The following is a 25,049-nucleotide window of genomic DNA, read 5'->3' as shown; positions in this document are numbered from 1 at the left end:
ATTTGTTCTTGTGCTTTTTCAGGGAGTTTCTTGAGCAAATGCTGTAGTTTCTTTTGGTAACTCTCAGTGGGATCAGAAGGTAATGGCTTGTAGAAAGTGGTGTTGGAGAGCTGCCTAGTAGCCTCTTGTTCATACTCCGACCTATTCATGATGACGACAGCACCTCCTTTGTCAGCCTTTTTGATTATGATGTCAGAGTTGTTTCTGAGGCTGTGGATGGCACTGTGTTCTGCATGGCTGAGGTTATGGGGTAAGCGATGCTGCTTTTCCACAATTTCAGCTTGTGCACGTCGGCAGAAGCACTCTATGTAGAAATCCAGGCTGCTGTTTCGACCTTCAGGAGGAGTCCACCCATTAATTTGCAAACTGGATACAATTAACTTAGGCTTGAATAGAGACTGGGAATGGATGAGTCATTACACAAAGTAAAACTATTTCCCCATGGTATTTCTCCCTCCCACCCCACCCCCCCACTGTTCCTCTGATATTCTTGTTAACTGCTGGAATTAGCCTACCTTGCTTGTCACCATGAAAGGTTTTCCTCCTTTTTCCCCCCCCTGCTGCTGGTGATGGCTTATCTTAAGTGATCACTCTCCTTACAGTGTGTATGATAAACCCATTGTTTCATGTTCTCTCTGTGTGTGTGTGTGTGTGTGTGTGTGTGTGTGTGTGTTTGTGTGTGTGTATATATAAATCTCTCCTCTGTTTTTTCCACCAAATGCATCCGATGAAGTGAGCTGTAGATCACGAAAGCTTATGCTCTAATAAATTTGTTAGTCTCTAAGGTGCCCCAAGTACTCCTTTTCTTTCAGGAATGTGTGTGTTTTTGCAATAGTAGCCCTGTTCTTGCCAGATTCTGTGAGTCTGCACGCAGGCAGAGCCTGACTCTGCTCACAGCCTATCTCTTGCTAACTTTCCTTTATATTAGCAAGGCTTGACCACTACTTTAGTTCAGGCCACAGGCTGGGCCTCTGATACAAGGACTTCTGTCTCAGGCTCTTTCTACTACAGACAGAACCACAATTAAGTGGACACAATTGGTTAAACAACCACAAACAAAGAGTAACTATTAATAGAATGATGCCAGATTGGAGGAAGGACTCGGCGGTTCCACAGGGATCTGTTCTGTGTCCAGTATTGTTAAAAAATCACTGTTAATGACCTGGATGTGGGAGTGTAGAGCACACTGATCACCTCTGCAGATGAGACAGGGCAGGAAGTTGCCAACACTTTGGAGGATAGAGCTAAAATTCAAAGGGCTCTTGATAAACTGGAGAACTGGACTGTAGATGACACAATCAAATTCAACGAAGACAAATGGAAGGTGCTACCCTTAGGGAAGAAAAACCAAATGCACAAATACAGAATGGGGGGAAAACTGGCTTGGCAGCAGCACTGCTGAGAAGGATCAGGGAGTGGTGGTGGATCACAACCTCAACATGAGTCAGCAATGTGATGCTGTTGCAAAAAAAGCAAATGCAGTTTTGGGTTGTATGAACAGAGGCATAGCCTGCAAGTCACGGGAGGTGATAGTACCGCTCTTCTCAGCACTGGTTAGGCCTCAGCTGGAGTACGGTGTCCAGTTTTGGTCACCAATGGATAGACAGGATGTAGAGAAACTGGAAAGGAACCAGAAGCAAGTGACAGAGATGATCAAAGGGATGGAATATTTCAGAGTAGCAGCCGTGTTAGTCTGTATTCGCAAAAAGAAAAGGAGTACTTGTGGCACCTTAGAGACTAACATTAAAATAAATTTATAAAATTAAATTTGTTAGTCTCTAAGGTGTCACAAGTACTCCTTTTTTTTTTTTTTTTTTTTAAAGGGATGGAATGCAAGTCATAGTCTATCAGGGCTGGAAGGGACCTCAGGAGGTCATCAAGTCCAACCCCCTGCTCAAAGCAGGACCAGTCCCCAGTTTTTTTCCCCAGATCCCTAAATGACCCTCTCAAGGATTGAACTCACAACCCTGGGCTTAGCAGGCTAATGCTCAGGCCACTGAGCTATCCCTCCCCATGTCATCTGAGCAAATGCTGAAGGAACTGGGTATGTTTAGTTTGGAAAAGAGATTGAAGGGGCATATGATAGCAGTCTTCAAATACTTGAAAGACTGCCATGAAAAAGATGGAGAACAGTTGTTCTCTCTTGCCACAGAGGCAGGACAAGAGGCAGTCAGTTCAAACTACACCATAGCAGATTAAATCTCAGGATAAACTTCCTAACTGTAAGAACAGTAGGACAATGGAACAGACACCTTGGGAGGTTGTAGAAGCTCCTTCACTGGAGGTTTTCAAACAGAGGCTGGAGCCATCTGTCTTGGATGGTTTAGACACAACAAATCCTGCATCTTGTCAGGGGGATTAGACTCACTTGATGACCTTTGTGGTGCCTTCTAACCCTATGATTCTATGACTGCTGCCCAGTTACAGTGGCTGTGGGAACCAGAACTTTGCATTCGCTGGCCCAGATCCTGGGCTGTTCTGTAAATCATCTTTGGTGCCCTGATCTTGGGGCTGTCAAGCACTAAGCCAGTTCTCAGGAGCAACAGAGTGGCCCAATGCTGCTTTAAGTTGCACCAGCGGACAATGGCCCCAGGGCTGTTCTGGGAGCTAGGGATTGTCAGGCACAAGGATACCCCAGGCCATGTCTTCTTTCTTCCAGTCTTAACCCCTGCACCAGTGCCTGGCAGATGGTAGGGTAGGAACTGCTAGGTGGCTCAGCAACCCCTGAGGATCCCCTTGCAAAACAGGAGTTCTAGTGTGGCTGGATTCCCCGAGTTTAAGTCTGTTTAGTTCTGGCATAAAGACGCAGAGCTGACTATTTACTGGAGAATCTGCTCCTGTGGCCTTTGTGCATCAAAAATCCCAGCCTCTATGTGGAGTGGCCTGTTCTCTAGCAATTAATTTTCTTAGATTTGTAAAGGAAAAAGTACTCCATACACAGGCCAGCCCTGCTGCTGGGAAAGATGCCATTCAAGTGCTGTTTGCTTCCTGACCTTGCCACAGGCAAGGGACCGGATTCCTCCTTGGCCTCCAGAGGCTAATTGTGATGTCCTTATCTCTTTCAGGAACACAGCCATTAGAAGTAGAGTTCCTTTGATGAAATGCTACTGCTAATGGCTTCTCGGGGACACTCAGTCTTCACTGTCAATTTGCTTTCTCCCATATCTTAGTTTATTTCTCTTTTCCTTCGCCCTGCTATCACATGACATTTCCTCTTCTCTAATGACTTGGCAGGAAGCTTTTGCAATCCTTTCAGTTCTGCAATTCTGATCAATAGAACTGTGGGTGGAGGGAACGCTGCAGCCACAGGCTGGGAGGGACAGGGCCTGGAAGCAGACCCAGCAAGCCGAATACACCACTGCTCTTCGAAGGCTGGTATTGGAGAGATCACTCTGCATCCATTCGACTCTGGTAAGCAAGGACTAGCTTTCACCAGTGCTATTCATATGGAATTCGCATTCTAGCCTGAATTTCTTAGAATGGTTTATGTGCGTGAGATTGCTGTGCCAAGCTGCCATGCTATTGTCTATCCTGTATTGGGGCAACATGGCCCAGTGAACTGGGAATCAAGGGACCGGGGCTCTGTTCCTAGCTTTGCCACGGGCTCGCTGGCTGATGTTGGGCAAGTGACTTCCCTGCTGTGTCTTAGTTCCCCTAGTATAAAATGAAACTAATGATGCTCACCCTTGGTTTTTCAAGTGATTTGAAGCTCACTGGATGAACATGAAGTATCATTATCTTGGAGACAGTGTGTATTGCCTTTGTTCCTGGCTTTGGGTCTGCTTTTTCTGATTTCAGAGTATAACATACCGATGACTAAGTGATGACCCTTCCCATATTGTTAGCTGAGGGGCGGGGGGAGCCTACCAGAGCACCTTTCATCCCACTGGATCCCCGAGCATTTTATAGGCCACATCAACAGGAATCACTTCATCTATTGCTGAAATGCAGTCACCTCTGACCTGAGCTCTTAGCAGCAGCATTACTTAAGATTTTACAAGAAGAAGCAGAGAGAACAATATACTCCACCAAAGCTGCTGGGGGAATTCTTGGTAAACAGAACTAATTACCCAGGTTTGAATCTAGCCAAGACTTCTGTAACAGGTGGCTTGGAGAGCTGGGTAGCCCAGTGGTCAGAGCTCTCAACCTCCTACTTGGTTGAGGTGCCAGTGGGGTAAGGGAGACCCAGGCCCTCCCTCTCCACCAGGTCCCAGCCCAGAGCCCTGTGCAAATCAACCTCTGAACTGAGGGAGGGGAGACAGACGGAGGGAGGGGTGGCCCCAAGCAAGGCGTCAAAATATACTGACCTTGGCTATATCCTACCAGTCTGTTCAGTTTGGGGTGTGGCCCCTCTAGTCCAGTTTGCTTGACGCCTTGCTGACCTCTCTTGGGTCCTGGGCAACTCCTTTGGGTGGGCCAGCCACAAGTTGGTTAGGGCAAGTCCCACAATGTCTCTGAGGTCGTTCACTCAGTTACCTGGGGTGCTGGGTACATAGGTCCCCTTCGCAGTCTCCCTTGGCTGGGAAGACCGTGTTCCCCCAGGTGGCTGCCTTGGCTAGTAGGCTAGCACTCCTTCCCCTCAGGTAGGGACAGAGGTGCCAGCTTTTTCCTTTTCCCAGGGTGCTCAACCTCCACTCTGCCTCTTCTTCCCCCTCCCCCAGTGCCTCCTGCTTGCCACAGAACAACTGAGCGGGGCGGATGGGAGATGCTGGGAGGGAAGGGGGAGCAGGCAGTCAGTGGGTGATAAGCAGCTGCTAATTTTTCCGCATGCATGCTCCAGGGCTGAACACCCACGGAGTCAGTGCCTATGGGTAGGAAGGCAGCTAGCTCCTGCCTTTTCACCAGTCAGCCCTGAACTGGGCCAGGCTCTATCCTTTTCTCACCTCTCCAGGCCTGGCACTGTCTGCAGGGATAGCAGGGCGGGGCTAGCTGGGCCCAAAGGCTCTCCTGAACCCCTGCTGTTCTGGCTGGCAATTTCTCTGCTTCATCGCAACACTGGAATTCAGACCCAGATTGAAAAGTGCCATGGGATCTTTAATGATCACAAGCAATTAGAATGAGATGTAACATGAAGCACTAACATCAGGGCCCTTGGCAGAAGAGTTCCCCTAACACCATCCTCTGCCATTAGTGCAGACAAAGACGAGTCTGACCTCTGGAGTGCCATCACCCCTTCCCAGCTCTGCTCAGCAGGCCAGAGGGACTTAGTGGAGGATGTGTACATCAGCTGGGTCACTATCAGCACATTGTACTAGGACCTGCAGAACATGTTGTGCTGAGCGATGAGTATGCAGCTGGGATGCACTGGACACATTGTGCTGGGACACCTCTTCACTGGGCCAGGACACACACCCAGGCTGAGATCCCCTGGCCCTGCTATCGCTGGGATGGGAGTGTTGGACATGTTCCATAAGGACATGGAGGCATATTTCCCCAGGACTACAAGTATGTGTAGCACTTACCATGCTTTACGGATGGGGAAACTAACAGAGAGACAGAGAGTTGCAGTGACTTTTCCTGCGTCACACAGTGAGTCAAGAGCAGAGCTGGGAATGGAACCCCAGTTTCCACTCCCACCCTGGAGCCCAATCCAAGTCTAGATCCCACTGAGTGGAGACAGGCATGTGATGAGCTGGATACACCTGGTCAATCTGGGACACAGTCTGATTTGGCCAGACCCTCCAGTACACTACGGCAGCTTTGTGTCATGCTGGTGCAAAGGTTACAATGGCACAAACCCCTCCTGGCAAAGAGTGCATCCCCAGGGTTCCCTCTTGCCCAACTGGATCCCTGACTGCTGGGCAATATTGGAGATAGTGGCAGTTGTTGTAACTTAGAGCAGCCTTCAGGCTCAAGTTGGGACTGGGACCAGGATGGCTCCTGGATAAGGGGAACACAAAGATAATTTAAAGCTACTTTCTTAACCTGACTTCCTAAGGTGAACTAAATGCCTTGGTTGCAACCGAGGATCTTTCCATTTGTGCTGGGATGCACACCTGGCGTGTCAGGATACCCTGAATGTGCGGCACTCACTGGGCTGCAATGCTCACTCCCTGGGCTAGGTCTACAGGATGTGTGGGGAGACAGGAACATGGTTATTGCATTAAATAGGCAGAGAAATTCTTTCTGTTAGGGCAAGTGTGACGCACTAGGAGCGGGAAGCTTCTAGGAACTTGTTTTTGAATTCCTTTGTTGGCTGTCCTCTTCTATATATTCTGTACTTCAGTGCATAATGCTGGCCTCCCTGGCACTGTGTATAATTAATACTAAGGGTTTGTTGTACATTCAGCATCAGCCTCCATTCATTGTTAATTGGGAAGATGTTGCTGGTTTGACAGCCAAGAGCCTAAAGTCCCCTCTCTCAGGCACAGCATGGGCAGCTTCATGCACACACTGACCTAGAGGGGTCACTTCCACGAGAGAGAACGAAGAGTACTTATGGCACTTTAGAGTCTAACAAATTTATTTGGGCATAAGTCTTTGTTAGTCTCTAAGGTGCCACAAGTACTCCTTGTTCCTTTTGCTGATACAGACTAACATGGCTACCACTCTGAAACCTGTCACCATTCCAAGAGAGTACAGTTCAGTCGCCATAATCCAATCCCAGGTTGGATGGCTGGATGGACAGAGAGAAGCACCTTTAAAGCCCCTGGATGGTGCAGAGATTTGATTATATTTCCCCAAAATGCATGTTCCAGATGATTTCTCTTGCCCCTTGATTGAATAGTGACTCCTACCCCCACTGTACTGAGGAAGGAAGGTCAAGAGGTGGCCTTGCTTGGAATGATTCCAGGATCTGATCTAAATGAGCACATGATGACTCTGTCTGGACATCTCCAGGCTACTAAATATAGTGTAGCAGCCACATGAGTGAATCTCCAGGTACAGCAGACAGGTTGGATTAGAACAAAGCCACAAAAAGGCTCCTTTACTGAACAGGGTGGGGAGGACCAGGCTCAGAGGTTAACCAGCACTGAACAGCATCACTTCAATCCAGAGTCCTCTGCACATGCCAGGGCAGGAACACTGCTGTCTGTCAAGGCTGATGGACCCTCAGGTAGCAACTGGTGAGTTTGGAGCAAACCTCTAGCTCTCTTTTTAGCAACACTCCCCTCTGTGCTGCTGGGGGTGATGCAGCCAGGGCAGTATCTTCCCACAGCTCTCACGGCAGTCAATATAAGGGCTGCTTCAGTGCTGCTGCTGAGTGAGCAGCCTGACTGAGCAACAGCTGGCACCATGCAGCTTCTCTCTGCAGTTCCCTCAGCAGGTCCCAGCCTACAGACTCTTCCTCAACTTGCATGTCTAGGAATTACCCCTTTCCCATTTGGGGTCCTCCCGCTCCCTGGCCAGGGCTCTTCTAGCAGAGACAGGAAAGTCGCTCTTGAGAGGTGCTCTGTGGGCAAGGTGACCTAGTGAGGAAAACAGGGGCATGTGTTTGTGTTTTCTACTCAGCTCCTGGCAGGGGGTTAGGGACAGATTAGTTTCCTGTATCTTCTCTTCCACTGATAAGTCAGCAGAGACTCCATGGGGCCTTTCCAGAGTGCGACTGTACCCATACTCTAAGCACGGCTGTAGAAAGTCTCTGAACACACCACTGCCAAGGGTTGCTTGTTTGTAAACCTCCAATGGAATAGATCTATTTCATGGGGCATGCATGCACACCACACTGCACCCTGGGGGGACCAAGGGGGAGGGGAAGGGCTGGGTACCACCACCACCTGGGGCTTTGATTATGCATTGGTTGCTTCAACAGGCATTGTAGCTCACAGCATGGGGGATGTATTTATACAGTAAAGTCATGTTACAAGAAACTCGGCATCTATCCCTAAACAAACACATCCTGCCCTCAAAGAAATGGGTGAGCTCTTAGAGGTGGAGCTAACAGAACTCACTGGGCCTGCTGTCCCATATATTATATGGAGTTAACTAATGATTCTGGTTTCTCTGTGTTTATGTGGCAATAGGTTGTTGCTTGGTCAACAGTAAAGGAGAAAAGAGAAGAAGTAACCTATGTGAGAAGGGACAGTGATGCACAATTAACCTTTGGAACTCCTTGTCGGGGGACGTTGTGAAGGCCAAGACCATAACAGGGTTAAAAAAAAAAAAGAACTAGATAAATTCATGGAGGATAGGTCCATGAATGGCTATTAGCCAGGATGGGTAGGAATGGTGTCCCTAGCCTCTGTTTGCCAGAAGCTGGGAATGAGCAACAGGGGTTGGATCACTTGATTCCCTGCTCCGTTCATTCCCTCTAGGGCACCTGAAACTGGCCACTGTCACTAGATGGACCTTTGGTCTGACCTGATAGGGCTGTTCTTATGTTCAGTGAAAGTCAGATGGGCCAGCAGCAATTAAAGAGCAATTTCCCCACCCTGCAGGTCTGGGAAAGAGGCTGAGATTGGAGGGGCAGGTGGGGTAGGCAGATATGAGCTTGTAGGGTGACTGGCCGTTCTGTATTTTAAAGAACATGGCTTATGTGGTGCCTAATGCCCTGTGATATGACCAGTGTCTGAGAAGTAGACATTAGGAAACACATCAGCTTTCCAGTTATAACCATGGAAATGTTCAGGCCCTGTGATACCAACACAGACTTTGTATCTCTTCAAATCCCTGGAAAGGCAGGGTAGGGAAAGTGGTAGAATGGGTGGGGAGTAGCTGGCTGTGGAACTAGAGAAGTAAGGGAGACTGGACCACAGAGCAAGCAGGCAAAGGATGTAGGTGGGTATGAAACTGGAGTAATACTGAGAAGAGGAAGGAACGGAGTGGATGGGGGGCAGACAGCAGGGTATCTGAGGTCGGAGAGTGAGAGGAGAGCTCAGAGGGGTGAGTGGGCACAGAGGAATGCAGGAGAACTCCTGCAGTCAGAGGGGATATGAACTGAGAACAGACAGGTTTCAGAGTAGCAGTCATATTAGTCTGTATCCACAAAAAGAAAAGGAGTACTTGTGGCACCTTAGAGACTAACAAATTTATCTGAGCATAAGCTTTTGTGAGCTACAGCTCACTTCATCAGATGCATTCGATGAAGTGAGCTGTAGCTCATGAAAGCTTATGCTCAAATTTTTTAGTCTCTCAGGTGCCACAAGTACTCCTTTTCTTTTTGAGAACAGACGGGGCTTTGGGACTTGGCAGTGGCCCTACACCCTGTAATCCTAGTTCATATGTTTGTGTTCTTAGAATAAGAAAAGAAGAGGACAGAAAATTTTCTGCCTTGGAAGAGTCGGGTCAGTGACACAATGTCCACGAAGTGGGGAGATAGCACTCTTTCACCTCTGAGTGTCTCCACCCTGCCCACTAACACCTCATGCCGGGTGGACTCTGAGTTCAGATACCCCCTTTTCACCATCTTGTACAGCTTCATCTTCATTCTGGGCTTCATTGCCAATTGCTATGTGCTGTGGATTTTCTGCCAGGTTTATGCTTGGAGGAAACTAAACGAAATCAAGATATTCATGGTGAACCTGATAGTGGCTGACCTGCTGTTCCTGATCACACTGCCCCTGTGGATTGTTTACTATCACCACCGAGGAGACTGGATTATGCCTACATTCTTGTGTAACGTCGCCGGCTACTTGTTCTTTGTTAACACCTACTGCTCCATAGCCTTCTTGACAGTCATTACATACAACCGATTTCAGGCAGTGACCAAGCCCATCACAGCTGCTCAGTTCCCCACCCGGAGAAGGGGTATCTTCCTCTCTGCAGCTATTTGGGTGGTGATAGTGAGCAGTGCTTTGTACTACCTCATTGGCGATGGCACTAACAAGGAGAAGATTAACCATGGCACCGTCATGCGGTGTTTTGAGCGCTATGACACCTCTGACAATACTGTGCACATCCTCGCCACCCATGTTGTCATATTCGTTATTTTTGTCTTAATTTTCCTGTTTATACTGGTGTGTAACTTGTTCATTATCAGGACACTGCTGACCAAGCCAGTGCAACTGCAGAAGAGCACCCATGTCAAGCAGAGGGCACTCAAGATGGTGTGTACTGTCCTGGCTGTATTCATCATATGCTTTGTACCTCACCATTTCATTGACCTCCCCTGGACCCTGACGGTCCTAGAGTGGTGGCAGAAAGAAAACTGTGTGTTGCGCCGGCAGATCAATGATGCCCATCAGGTTACTCTATGCCTCTTGAGCACCAACTGCATGCTGGACCCTGTCATCTACTGCTTCCTAACCAAGAAGTTCAGGAAGCACCTTTCAGAGAATTTTAAAAGCATGAAAGGGAGTCGCAAGTGTTCTAGGCAAACCACTGAAACAGTGATTGAGGGCACAGTGCCCATCAATGACCTCCCCACCAACCCCATGAGAAATGAATACAGCCCTGTCTCCTACTGAGCAGCACTGGGCCACTTGTGTCATCAGCTTCTTCTCACTAAGCCAGGCCGGAGAGGGACACATCAGTGGGCCAGATCTCTGCATTTCCATCAGGAAGAGGACATATAAGCATTCAATCCCCATACCCACAAATGCAACCAGAGGACTAGGGACCCCGCAGGGTCTGCAAAGGAGCACCTTCTGCCACATACTGATGCTTCATGGGACACTAATCACAGCTGAGTTGGTTTTTCTTTTCTGTGAAGAAAAATGCCATTGACCTTGTGCCCTTCCCACTCCTCCTATCTCCATATGTGATCTGTCAGCACTTTAACATGGGAGGGCAAGGGATTGCCATGCAAAGAGCTCACCTTTATGAATGACAGACATTCTATGGGATCTGATCCAAGTAACCAGCCTGGGGAGAAGAGGGTGGTCTGTGAAAGTTGATGGGTATTGGTGATGTGCTGGAAACCTCTGCCATAGATCTCCCAATCTCTGGGATCCATATGTATAGATTTTTAAGGTCACCAGGGCCCGTTATCTAGTCTGACCTTCTGCACATCACCAGCTAGAGAATGTCACCTATTCCTAGACCCAGGCCAATAACTTCTGGTTGAGCTAGCACATGTCTTTCAGACAGAGACCAAATATAAACTGAAAGCTCCAAGATTGCCAGCAGAGGAGTTAAGATAGCAAATAAATGAGTTTTTAATGCTTCATTATCATTGCTTTCATTTATTATAGATGGGGATTTTTAAGAGGGAGTGGCTATTGTCCCTGCTTGTACTTGTACTGCTGGAAACAAAGAAATGTAGCTGGTTGCTTATTTGAAGACTGTTTTTTCTAATATTTTATCATTAAAAAACTAACAGGTTGAGGCCACACCCCAGGGTAACCTCCAAGCCACTCAACTGCTACCGTCATGTTAAGTCCAGTGCAAAAATATCAAGGGTTTTAAGCTCAGGCATTCAGTCCAGGGTGAAAGGGACCCTGCTCTAAACAATGCTGGCTGCAGACAATATGGGCCCACAGAAAGCTGGTTATCCTGAGGGTGCTAGGCTTGGTTATAGATCAGAAGACACTTAAGGCTCCTTGTCTAACCCTGAGTTGCTCAATACTAAACTTCCTTCAAGCACAGGAAGTGGAACAGGGTAGGGAACTTAGTTTGGTTCTTACATGAGTTTTTGGTTCCTAAACTCTTCTAGAAAAATTTCCCAGCTAGTGATTGGAAAAACTCATCCACCATGTCAACATTGGAAAAGGTTATTTATACCAGTTAGCGGCAGCCTGGTGATACTCAGGCTCAAACCTGGTGATACCAGCCAGAGAACTGCTAGGATTGTTTGTGTGGCAAACTCCAAACCTCTCCAATCATCCGACCAACAATGGTATTATATTATGCCCATATTTCACTGAGAGGATTCCCAGCTCTTCAATCCCCAGCCATCACTGGTGGACCACTGAAACTTTGATATCTGTGAGTGGGCAAAAAGTTTAGACTTTTCCTTTCTACTGTGGACCTCACAATGGTCACCTATGCATTCAGATGTTGCCATGCAGGACACGGATATGAACCCAATCAGAACTGAATATGCCTTTGCCTCCTCTAGGCTAGACTACTGCAGTGGTCTCTGCTTAGGGCTGCCCATGAACACTACGCAGGGGCTTCTTCTAGTGCAGATGTAGCATCCACTTGGTTGTTAGAGCAAACCATTTTGATGTTAGATGTTTGCATTTATTATCAAAGGGCAAAGACAAAGATATTTGCACAGGACACACAAAGCAGTCCAACTGGATTTTTTTAAAAACTTAACCAAATCACTTAAAATTATCTGTTTAAAAATTTTACTGAGATTTTTCACTTCTGCTCCTGGGATGATCATTTACATTTTAGAGGAGGAACAGGATTATACTAATGGGAAATTGTTAAACTGCATGCAGGACAAGGATGTCCTGGCCTGACTTAGCAAAATGGATCCTCCAGAAGAATCTTAAATAAATTTAAAACTTTGCCCCCTTGTGCTCAATCCTCTGATTATTTTTTCTACATTCACCAATAAATGAGGGGCTGAAAGGGGAAGTGAAGAGAAATGGGGGAGAAAAAAGTGATGATCTCACTCGGCCCAAAAGGCAGAAATTCATAAATCAAGCCAAGCTGGACGCTTGTGATGAAACAAGTTACATATTTTTAAGCATGAGATCTGTAATGATGAACGGAATCAGGGAATGAGGACTCAGACATAAAGGCCAGAATGGACAATCATGATCATCCAGTCTGATCTCCTGCACAATTGCAGGCCACAGAACCTCACCCAATCACTCTTGCAATAGATCCATAACCTCTGGCTGAGTTAATGAAGTCCTCAAACAATGATTTAAAAACAGAAAATCCACCATTTATTCTAATTTAAACCAGCAAGTGACCAATGCCCATGTAGCAACAGAAGGTGAAAAAACTCCAGAGGAATATTTCTATAACAATGAATAGATGTTGGGGTAGAATTCAAAGGCAACTGATATTGTATTTAACCTTCATTTATTTCCTCTGGTATAGTGGAAAGTACAACTAAGGTCTACAACACCACAAAGCTAGGTTGCCATGTGTTCAGTGGCAGCCTACTCTTGGTGGTTTAAAAAAAAAAAATTGCTATCTGGAACGATGAAATAGAAGAATAAAACACAATCTAACACAGTTAAGGGAAAAGGGAAATAAATGAGGTTTCAGTAGGAAACCAACTTCTGAAACATTGGCTTGAGCCAGTAGCCAGTAATAGGCCAATAACAAGGAGCACTTTCCAAAAGACTGGGAAAGGGAAGAGCTTTGGACTTTGCTTAGAAAGGTGGGCATGAAATATGATGGGTTTGAACAGTCAGACTGAAATGATTTAAATGGCTGAAAACCAATTATTTTCAGAAACTTTCTGTAACAGAACAAAACAGAGAGAAGAAAGGTGGTTCCATCCATTACAATAATGAAGTGAAGGTAGTGGACAGTACAGAAGACAAACGGTTGTGGAGACCCATAAAGTGACTGTTTAACAGTCATACAAAGAATCAGTATTGTGAAGAACGTTTCAGTTTTTTCTTCTTCAGATTAAGTTTTACATTGTGATTTCTGGTAGGTGAAGTCAAGACCGAATCACCACCTTGACTGCTGAGAGGATTGATGGTAACTGTATTCCATGAGCATAAATATTCTCTCTCAGGGCCAACTGCCATACCCTTATTCACATTGAGTAGTCCTACTGAAACCAATGGGATTATATGAGAGATAATGTACAATTCAGTGTTAAGAATATCAGATTGAGTGCCAGATTATAAAATACTAGTGGCCAGGACTCTCTTTTTAGTTGTCTTGTATTGCACTGAACATGTTATAATTATTTAACAAATAACATTCTCATTAAACCACTTTCACACTCATTCAACCTGGTTTTCATTTCTCAGCTGAGTGACAGTTTTTTACTAGAGGAATTTTGGTTTGGATGTGCTTGTCCTTTCTCCAGTTGCATTTAGCTAGGGAGGTGCTGGTTTCCCAATGCCAAGGAATTGTACATGTAGCCAAAAAATGTGCCAGATTGGCAATGTTTATCTTGCATTTACACTTTGGGCTGCTTGCGAGGATATGGAGGATGGAATTAAAGAGTATGTTCATCCACACATCTTCACCACATGGTCCAATACATTGTGCCCAAATTACTGTATTGCTAGCCATTCCCAGGGAACAGGTTGAGACTTAACATCAGGGACAATTCAAGTTCCCCTCCTCCTTATTGGCAAAGAGTTTTAAAGATTAACCTGAACCAAAACTCTGGTTTTCAAGTTTGGGTCCATTTCTGTTAAAGGTGACTGTATGACCTCAGCAAAGTCAGTAACTGTGATACTCAAACTACCAATCATTCCATGTGGGAATCCCAAAGCACTTTCCAAACAATGTGTTAAGTCTTACAGTACTCCTCTGTGTTAGGAAGTATTATTATCCTTGTTTTACAGAGGGATTTACCCACAGGAAGTTAATGATAGGAATGGGACCACACTTCTTTTAGTGTTAGGATACTGCAAGCTGCTTAGGGGAAAAACCCCAAATCAGCAGTGAGTAACTAGTTGCTTGTTTCCCCCGATATCAAGAACAAGGGCACATTTAAAACTGATCAAAGGAAATATTTGTTCACACTGTGCACAATTAGCTTGTGGAACTCACTACCATGAGATATCATCTATAAAAGAGCCCATTCTGTATTCAGTGCAAGGTTTGGGTGGAGCGCAGTGAATAAGGCCAGAGACCACACACTGAATTAAGTTAAGGAAAAAGACTAAGTAACCATTCCCTGAGCATCATCCAGTCTCAGCACAGAATGAGGCAAGGGTCCTGGAGAAAAATAAAATGTGATTATGTATTTAAAGACAGTATCACATGGATATGCATTGGGCAGGTGAATTAGGGTTGCCAGGGCAACAGTAATTCTGGCATTTCCTAATTTCTGAGTGCTTGATTTTGTTTCACATTCTTTCAACAGTCTTTTGGTAAGCAATCCATAATTACACTGATGGCCGTAAATGTAAAAATTACTACTAGTAGTACAAAACTGGGTTTTAAAAATAAAGCAAATACTGGTTTACTAAGTATACCTCTGAACCTTCAAACCTGCCAGGGTGACACAATCATTCAAAAGGTGTGACTAATGACCAAAATGTGGAACACCTGTGTTATGTGTAGTTCCAGGACCCACCACATGGACAAAATCCAGCCAGGCTGCTGTGATGATGTGGTGAGAAAAACCTTTTTTGCTTTAAGTTCACTTAGCTTGTTAGGTTGGATATTTTTTACCTTTTATTTCTTTGTAACCAATTCTGACTTTTATACCTCATTACTTCTAATCACTTAAAATCGATCTTTCTGTAATTAATAAACTCCTTTTATTTTTTTTTATCTAAACCAGTTTGTGTTTGGATTGAAGTATCTGGAACCTCCATTTAAGATAACAGGGTTTGTGCATATGATTTTTTTATAATGAAATGACAGACTTTCTATGAGCTTATACTGCACAGAAGGCAAGAGCTGGGCAGGACACATCTGGAACTGTGAATTTGCTGGTGTCACTGTAGTATAATTCAGAAGTGGCTGGCTAAAAGCACTCATAATTCAGCTGGGAGTGATTTTCAATACTAGAGGCTGTGTGCATACAGACTAGGAGTGTTCTCACAATGAAGCACTGTAAAAGGCACCCCAGTTGGAGAGTTGAGGGGACATAGCTGTCCAGCAGTCCAGCTTGTACCCTGGGGAATGTCATAATTACTGGTAATTGGAGTTGAATTATTTGTACTCCCCAAAGGACTGAACTTCTGCTGCACCACAAAACCTGATGTGACCCAGTGTGCCTGGGGCAGCCCTTACTGGAAATGCCAAAGTCAGGGCAGGCTGCAAAAGGAAGAGCAGATACTCATAAGACTGGTGGGTAACACTGAAGTTAAACTCCCCAACCAGTCACAAACTGTGCTTCTGATCCCTACACTGGTTATCAAGAAGCAAAAGAAAAGGAATCACACAGCCCCTTTACTGCATTCCAGTTCTCTGGCTCCCAGTCAGCATCTAGGTCCAGTACAGTGAGAAGTTTTTAAAACTCTGCTCACTATACAAAATGTTCTTCTGACCCCAAAGAGTCCACATTGCCAGGTCATAATTAGGTTGGATCTTACCCAAAATACCACACTGCCAGCGAATCCTTTAGCATCTAAAACGAAAGGTTTATTATAAAGAAAAAAGAAAGAACAAGACGACAGTTGTTAAATGGTAAAATGGTCACATACATACAAAGATTCAAAGTATCAGGTTTTTAGCAGTATTGGTGAGTTTGCTGGCTTGAAAGTCCCTCTGAAATATATCCACAGCTTGGATGGGTCATTCAGTCCTTTGTTCAGAGCTTCAGTTTGTAGCAAAGCTCCTCCAGAGGAAAGAAGCAGGAATAAAGACAAAATGGAGATGATGCAGCTGCCCTTTATAGTCCTTTTGCCATGTGGCTGGTACTTCCTTTGTTCCAAACACAAATTCATAACACATGACATTCAAAGGCCTTTGGGATGCCTTGCTAAGTCATAAGGTGTAGTCCCTGGCCCTTTCAATCGGTTCATTGTACAGTTGATGTTCCTTAATGGGCCATTAAGCAGGCTTAGTGCTGATGCCATTTTGTCAGGGGGTGTCAGCCAGAACCACAGCACAGGTTCGGAAATATATCTGTAATATAAACGTGATACAAACATATAAACAAGATTATCATACTTTTCAAATCATAACATTTTCAGATACCTATACCTTATATTGCAAGGAATCTGACCAGATATGCTATTTTAACAATATTGGTATCAACACTCTTATAAAGTGACCCACACATTCCATACAGCGTCATACCTGATACCACACTAATGTGGAGAATTAGAAGAATTCTTCCACAAACTCCGCCTCAAAGAATTTTTGCACAACAATGATAACACCACCCACAATTACCATGTCCTCACATACAGTCCTAAGAAAAAATAATCATGTGACTGGACAGCCACAATGGTTGAAATCACAATCTTAACAATTACATTGATTGTCTCAGGAAAAAATTGACTGTGAAATCCTTATCACATCACATTAGCACAATCTCTTCACAGCTGAAAGGACAGCAATACAGTCCCTGAAGTGCAAACACCAAATAGTGATTAAATCAGTAGACAAAGGGGGTGCCACTGTAGTCCTCAACCGTGATGACTACGTTAACAAAGCCAACTGACAACTCTCTGACACCACCTATTATAAAGAATTCAAAGAAGACCCCATATCACAATTTACCAAGGAATGTAAGGATATTATCCAATCCTTCTCCAAATAATTCCAAGGCCTGGTCTACACTACGAGTTTATGTCGGATTTAGCAGCGTTAAATCGAATTAACACTGCACCCGTCCACACAACGAAGCCATTTTTTTCGACATAAAGGGCTCTTAAAACAGATTTTTGTATTCCTCCCCAATGAGGGGATTAGCCCTGAAATCGACATCGCTGTTTCGAATTAGGGTTAGTGTGAACACAATTCAAAGGTATTGGCCTCTGGGAGCTATCCCACAGTGCACCATTGTGACCACTCTGGACTCGGATGCACTGGCCAGGTGTACAGGAAAAGCCCCGGGAACTTTTGAATCTCATTTCCTGTTTGGGCAGGCGAGCTCATCAGCACAGGTGACCATGCAGTCCCAGAATCGAAAAAGAGCTCCAGCATGGACCGAATGGGAGGTACTGGATCTAATCACTGTATGGGGAGAGGAATCCGTACTATCAGAACTAAATTCCAAAAGACGAAATGCCAAAACATTTCAAAAAATCTCCAAAGCCATGAGGGACAGAGGCTATAGCAGGGATGCAACACAGTGCTGTGTGAAACTTAAGGAGCTCAGACAAGTGTACCAGAAAACCAAAGAATCAAACGGATGCTCCGGGACAGAGCCCCAGACATGCTGCTTCTACGCTGAGCTCCATGCAATTCTAGAGGGGGCCACCACCACTACCCCACTCCTGTCCATGGACTCTAATGATGGGGTACTCTCCACCATGCCTGAGGATTTTGCAGATGGGGAAGATGAGGAGGAGGAGGATGAGCTTGAAGAGAGCACACAGCACACCATTCTCCCCGACAGCCAGGATCTTTTTATCACCCTGGCTGAAATATCCTCCCAAACCAACGAAGCCGGAGAAGGGACCTCTGGTGAATGTACCTTTTAATATATAATACATGTTATAAAAGCAAACGTTTTTTAATGATTAAGTAGCCCTGAGGACTTGTGATGCATTCGTGGCCAGTACAGCTACTGGAAAAGTCTGTTAACTTGTCTGGGGATGGAGCTGAAATCCTCCAGGGACATCTCCATGAAGCTCTCCTGGAGGTACTCAAAGCCTTTGCAGAAGGATCCTGGGGAGAGCAACCTTATTCCGTCCTCCATGGTAGGACACTTTACCACACCATGCTAGTAGCAAGTAATCTGGTATCATTGTATGACAAAGCCTGGAGGTGTATGGTCTCGGTGTTTGCTGGCATTCAAGCAACATCGGTTCTTTATCTCTCTGTGTTATCCTCAGGAGAGTGATATCGTTCATGGTAACCTGGTTGAAATAGGGGAATTTAATTAAGGGGACATTCAGAGGTGGCCATTCCTACTGGGCTGTTTGCCTGTGGCTGAAAAGAAATCCTCCCCGCAGTTAGCCACGCAGTTGCGAGCGGGGGGGCATTGGCGCTGAGCTGTTCGTGTTTGGCTAGCAGGGATATTCTCTGATACCAGCCACACGGTGGGGGGTGGGGTAAAGCGATCATTCCACAGAATTGGATGGGGGGGGTTAGTTTGGTTTCTGCTGCTGCACGTTAACAGGAAAACCGCAGCACTAAATGGCCAACTCAACGTGCTTTGCTTGGTATGGGAGAGGAGGGCGCTGCTGTTATGAAGGCTGCAGAAGCCGAAAGACTATGGCTTACCATGGCCGCCTGCAAGCTGAATTTTGTTGCCCGGCACTGCGTGTGTGATCTCTAACACTGAAGCCGCAGGCACTCAATATAAGATGCAAAATGCAACCTTGTACCAAAATCACATGTGCTATGAAATGTGAATAGTGTTGTTCACCGTGAAAGAGTATAGCCATTGTTCTGTAAAAAGTATCTTTAAAAATACTTCACTCCCTTTTTTTCCTCCAGCAGCTGCAAATGTTTCAAGCCTCCCTCCTCCGTCCCAAAGGCTATCTCAGATAAGGCGGCGAAAAAAATGCACGCGCGATGAAATGTTTTCTGAGCTCATGCAGTCTGGCACTGACAGAGCTCAGCAGAACGTGTGGAGGGACACAATAGCAGAGTACAGGAAAGTGGCTGATGAACATGAGGAGAGGTGGCGTCAGGAAGATCAGAGGAGGCATGAGGCAACACTGAGGCTACTGCAAGGTCAAACGGACATGCTCCGGTGTCTGGTGGAGGTTCATGAACGGCAGCAGGATCACAGACTGCTGCTGCAGCCCCTGTTTAACCACCCTCCCTCCTCCCCAAGTCCCACAGCCTCCTCACCCAGACGCCCAAGAACATGGGCGGGGGAGGTTCCGGGCACCCAACCACTCCACCCCAGTAGACAGCCCAAGCAACAGAAGGCTGTCATTCAAGAAGTTTTAAAGTGGCCTTTTCCTTCCCTCCTCCCACACCCCACGCGGGCTTCCTTATGAGTTATCTCCCGATTTTTACAATCAATTAATAAAGAATACATGTTTTTTAAATGATAGTGACTTTATTTCCTTTGCAAGCAAGCTGTGATTGAAGGGGGGGAGGCGGGTGGTTTACAGGCAATTTAGAGGCAACCAAGGGGGCGGGTTTTTATCAAGGAGAAATAAACAGAAGTGTCACACAGTACCCTGGCCATGAAACTGGTTTTCAAAGCTTCTCTGATGCAAGCGCTTCCTGCTGTGCTCTTCTAACCGCCCTGATGTCTGGCTGCGCGTATTAAGTGGGCAGGCGATTTGCATCAACCTCCCACGCTGTAATAAACGTCTCCCCCTTACTCTCACAGAGATTGTGGAGCACACAGCAAGCAGCAATAACAGTGGGAATGTTGGTTTTGCTGAGGTCTAACCGAGTCAGTAAACTGCGCCAGTGACCCTTTAAACGTCCAAATGCACATTCTACCACCATTGTGCACTTGCTCAGCCTATAGTTGAACAGCTCCTGACTACTGTCCACAGTGCCTATGTATGGCTTCATGAGCCAGGGCATTAAGGGGTAGGCTGGGTCCCTAAGGATAACTATAGGCATTTCAATATCCCCAACAGTTATTTTCTGGTCTGGGAAGTAAATCCCTTCCTGCAGCAGTTTAAACAGACCAGAGTTCCTGAAGACACGAGCGTCATGAACCTTTCCCGGCCATCCCATGTTGATATTGGTGAAACGTCCCTTGTGATCCACCAGTGCTTGCAGCACCATTGAAAAGTACCCGCTTGCGGTTTATGTACTGGTTGCCCTGGTGGTCTGGTCCCAAGATAGGGATATGCGTTCTGTCTATAGCCCCACCACAGTTAGGGAATCCCTTTGCAGCAAAGCAATCCACTATGACCTGCACGTTTCCCAGAGTCACTACCTTTGATAGCAGCAGCTCAATGATTGCATTGGCTACTTGGATCACAGCAACCCCCACAGCAGATTTGCCCACTCCAAATTGATTCCTGACTGATTGGTAGCTATGGAGGTTGCAAGCTTCCAGATGGCTATTGCCACTCGCTTGTGAACTGTGAGGGCTGCTCTCATCTTGGTATTCTTCAGCTTCAGGGCAGGGGAAAGCAGGTCACAAAGTTCCATAGAAGTGCTCTTACGCATGCAAAAGTTTCGGAGCCACTGGGAATCATCCCAAACCTGCAACACTATGTGGTCACACTACTCTGTGCTTGTTTCCCGGGCCCAGAATTGGCATTCCACAGCATGAGCCTGCCCAGTAACACCATGATCTGCAAATTGCTGGGGACTGTGGTTTTAGAGAAATCTGTGTTCATGTCCTCATCACTGCGCTGTTGTCGCCTCTTCGCCAGGTTTTTCAGGTGCTGGTTCTGCATAAACTGCACGATAAGCGTGAGGTGTTTACAATGGTCATAACTGCTGCGGTGAGCTGAACGGGCTCCATGCTTGCTGTGCTAAGGCATCTGCTCGGGGAATCCAGGGAAACGGGCGTGCAACAATTGTCTGCCGTTGCTCTGATGGAGGGAGGGGCGACTGACAACATGGCTTACAGGGTTGGCTTACAGGGAATTAAAATCAACAAAGGGGGTGGCTTTGCATCAAGGAGAAACAGAATGACCCCCTCAAGGATAGAACTCAAAACCCTGGGTTTAGCAGGCCGTTGATTTCATGGAGGGAGGGAGGAGAAAATTAATACAAAATAAATCTGGTCTATTTCTTGTTTTGATCCACTTCATCTATCTTTATACATTTTGCTGGCAGCAGACAGTGCAGTACGACTGCTGGCCATTGTCGTCTCCTGGCTGCTCATTAAAAGACGATGCAGTAGGACTGCTCGCGGACTGAATCGCCATGAGATGAAACGTAAAAGGGAAATGACCTGGCTGAGTCACTCCCATGTTTGCCTAGGCGCCCCTGACCGCCCTCACCGAGGTCGGCTAAAAGAGCACCCTGGAGCATGGCAACGATGGCTATCAGTCATACTGCACTGTCTGCTGCCAAAAGGCAATGAGTTGCTGCTGTGTAGCAATACAGTACCGCATCTGCCAGCACCCAGGAGACATATGGTGACGGTGAGTTGAGCAGGCTCCATGCTTGCCGTGGTATGGTGTCTGCACAGATAACCCAGGAAAAAAGACTCAAAACGATTGTCTGCCGTTTCTTTCACAGAGGGAGGGAGGGAGGGAAGGGGGGGCTTGATGATATGTACCCAGAGCCACCTGCAACAATGTTTTTGCCCCATCAGGCATTGGGATTTCTACCCAGAATTCAAATGGGCGGCGGAGACTGCGGGAACTGTGGGATAGCTACCCACAGTGCAATGCTCCGGAAGTCAATGGTTGCCTCGGTACTGTGGATGCACTCCACCAACTAAATGCACTTAGAGCGTTTGTGTGGGGACACACAATCGACTGTATAAAAACGCTTTCTACAAAACCGACTTCTATAAATTTGACCTAATTTTGTAGTGTAGATATGAACCAAGAGAAACTCTACAACCTCATCTCCCATGAACCTACCCCAGGGACCTTTTTGCTTCCAAAATACACGAACAAGCGAACCCAGGCAGACCCATCAGATCTGGCCATGGCACTCTTACTAAAGGAATATCAGTACTCATAGAAAGCATCCTCAAACCACTCACCACACAAAGAGCCAGCTTCCTCCAGGAGGCTACCCACTTCCTCTAGAAACTCTGCAACATTAACAACCTCCCTCAGAACACTATCCTTGCCTACCTACACACCAACATACCTCACAATGATGGCATCATTGCTTGCTTCCAATATTTACAAGATAATGAACAATACTCGGATATCCACCCCAAACACATTGCCAAACTCTTCCATTTCATCCTCACCCATAACAATTTTACATTTAACAACAAACATGCTATTCAAACTATAGGAACAGCCAGGGGTACTAGGATGGTTCCCCAATATGCCAACCTCTTCATGGGCCACCTTGAAGAAGAATTCCTGGACAAATGTATCACAAAGCCAATGATATACCTGAGATACTTTGATGATATTTTCATCCTCTGGACAAACCTTCATAGATATCCCTCACAACTTCAATAACTACCACTCATCCATTAAACTCTCTCTAGAACACTCTCACACTAGTGTCAATTTCCTGGACAGCATGATTAGCTTCAACAATAGAACCCTACAGACAACTATATACCCAAAACCCACGGATCGCCACACCTACCTTACAGATCCAGTAACCAACCAAAACACATCAAGAAATCTGTTATCTACACCAGGCACTCAGATACTACAGAATATGCTCTCACGAGAAAGTCTGGGATATACACCTTAATACACTTAAGGCCACCTTCACCAAACAAGGACACTCCACCAGAGAAGTAGATCACATCATGGAATGAGCCACTCAACCTGCTTCACTACAGAAATAAAACCTCCTCCAATCACAAACTGCTAATACTACCACCCCACACGGGAATCCATATGGAGTATCATCAAACAAATACAACCCATTCTCATTGGGGACCACATCTGAAAGAAATCTTTCCTGGATCCCCTCTTTCGTCCTTAAAGCAACCCCTCAACCTCTCGAAGCTCATCCTCAGAAGCAAGCTCCCCACAAACCAGGACAACAACTGAAAGCAACACCAGACCCTGCCAAGACAACAGATGGAAAACCTGTAGACATACCTTCACTGCTACAATGACCAACACTCCTCACAACACACCTTTCAACATCCATGGATCCTACACATGCCTCTATCATGTGGTGTACCTCATCCAGTGCATTAATTGCCACAACAACTATGTGGATGAAATGAGACCATCGCTATGCTCTCAAATGAATTCACATGATAAGACGATGATAAAAGACAAATACCATATCACCTGTGGATGAACACTTTTCACAAAGCAATCACTCTATGTCTGGCCTCTCAGACTGCATCCTCAAAGGAAACTGCACACCATATTCAAAAGGTGAGCCTGGGAGCTTAAATTCATAACTGTACTAGACACTAAAAATAAATGACTGAATACAGACACTGGATTTGTGGCTTATTACAACTATATACAGCTCACTAACCTCTCCCCCTCCCGACTGGAGAGGTGTTAACAGGCCACTTCACCTTGACTGGTTGTGACGGGATCCGCAGGGTGCAACGTAGACTATGGGACTGCTGAGTCCTCTGAACCCACCAACATGGGTTGCCTCTCACGCTGTGATGCTGATGTAAAGCTACAAACCTCTAATAGACACTGCACTTATACAGAAATCCACAGACAGGGACACACCCAACTGAGTTACATGAATGATTTCCTGGTTACTCATGAACCATCAATACAGAAGCTCCAGCCAATTCCCCCCAGTTCCTCAGCCTTGCACCCCAGAATGTACTGTCTTGCATTGGTCAGAAGCCTGGCCAGTATAAACTCATTACCTAGTTCGCCACTCTGACAAAAGCGAAGTGGGTGTGCAACAGCCCTTGTTAACCTGAGCTGAGCTGAGATAACCTAACCCAAGCACTTCCACCAAAACACACTGTTTTAGGTAAAATATAAAACAGATTTATTAACTACAGAAAGATACATTTTAAATGATTATAAGTGGTGGGCATAAAAGTCAGAGATAGTTGAAATGAGAAGTAAACACACATTCTAAATCCTAAAATTTAGTCTCAGCAACAGTTGAATCAAACAATGTCTCACCCTGACAGATGGTACAAGCAGGTTACAGTTCCTCAATACACAGACTGGGACTACCTTCCAGCCTGCAACCAAACTTCCCCAATTCAAAGTCTTTGTCCTCCAGACGTTCTTCTAGGTGTTAAGTTGGAGGGTGGAGAGAGAGTTGGAGAGGCGGGGGCAGAGAGAAAGAGAGGGGCCAAGTGATGATGTCACTTCCACTCTTTTATACTTTCTTCCTCCTTGCTGTGACAAGGGGATCAGGAAGTCCCCTTTGGTCAAGCAGTCTCCACTGCATATGTGCCTTCTCTAAGGAGTCTGAGATAGTGGATTCTTTTCTTGATGGGTGCTGATGAGCCATTAATGCTGTCGGGCTACCAATGGCTACTCCTTTGTTGTAACTGAAAGGCTGGTTGTGGGTGTTCACAACATATTTCAGAAACACACATAAATACTTCATAACTTCACATACAATGATGATACATACAATCCAACAGAGTATTAATGTTCAACAGATCAAGACTTTTAAAATGATACCTCACAAGGTATAATTTGTACAAAAGATATAATAATCATGTCACCATGGTAAATATGAGAGTTCCAGAGTTCTACTTTGAGGTACAGTGTGTCACACTGGTCCCATGAAATAGGTATTATCTACTTATGCTAAACAATCTGTTCCACCTCGTATTTAGCTGACACTCATTTCCCAGATTGGAAGAAGAGCTCTGTGTAAGCTTGAAAGCTTGTCTCTCTCACCAATATAGTAGAACCTCATAGTTCCGAACACCAGAGTTACGAACCGACCAGTCAAGCACA

At 45.8% G+C, this 25,049-nt stretch overlaps 1 protein-coding gene and 1 long non-coding RNA gene across 4 annotated transcripts in view; both read left to right on the top strand.

Moving 5' to 3' along the window:
- PTAFR (platelet activating factor receptor) overlaps positions 1 to 13,751 on the top strand; it is a 37,756-nt gene extending 24,005 nt beyond the window's left edge. For 2 of the 3 annotated variants that reach the window (XM_043506233.1, XM_038378010.2), the window contains exon 2: positions 9,178 to 13,751. In XM_043506233.1, coding sequence (XP_043362168.1) covers positions 9,237 to 10,346 — 1,110 coding nt within the window. In that variant the 5' untranslated portion in view covers positions 9,178 to 9,236 and the 3' untranslated portion in view covers positions 10,347 to 13,751. Of the gene's footprint in view, positions 1 to 3,234; positions 3,412 to 9,177 lie in introns of all 3 variants that reach the window. The other variant, XM_038378011.2, reaches the window with a different exon arrangement.
- Positions 582 to 25,031, top strand: LOC122458302. The gene is made up of 3 exons (XR_006278281.1): positions 582 to 601; positions 22,778 to 22,782; positions 23,487 to 25,031. It is a non-coding gene; the product is annotated as an uncharacterized LOC122458302 (long non-coding RNA).
- The last annotated feature ends 18 nt before the right edge of the window (positions 25,032 to 25,049 follow it).

The sequence above is a fragment of the Dermochelys coriacea genome, chromosome 19 (assembly GCF_009764565.3).
Source record: "Dermochelys coriacea isolate rDerCor1 chromosome 19, rDerCor1.pri.v4, whole genome shotgun sequence".
Taxonomy (NCBI): Eukaryota; Metazoa; Chordata; order Testudines; family Dermochelyidae; genus Dermochelys; species Dermochelys coriacea.
Note: the sequence above shows the minus strand (reverse complement) of the source record. Positions and strands in the feature narration are given on the sequence as shown.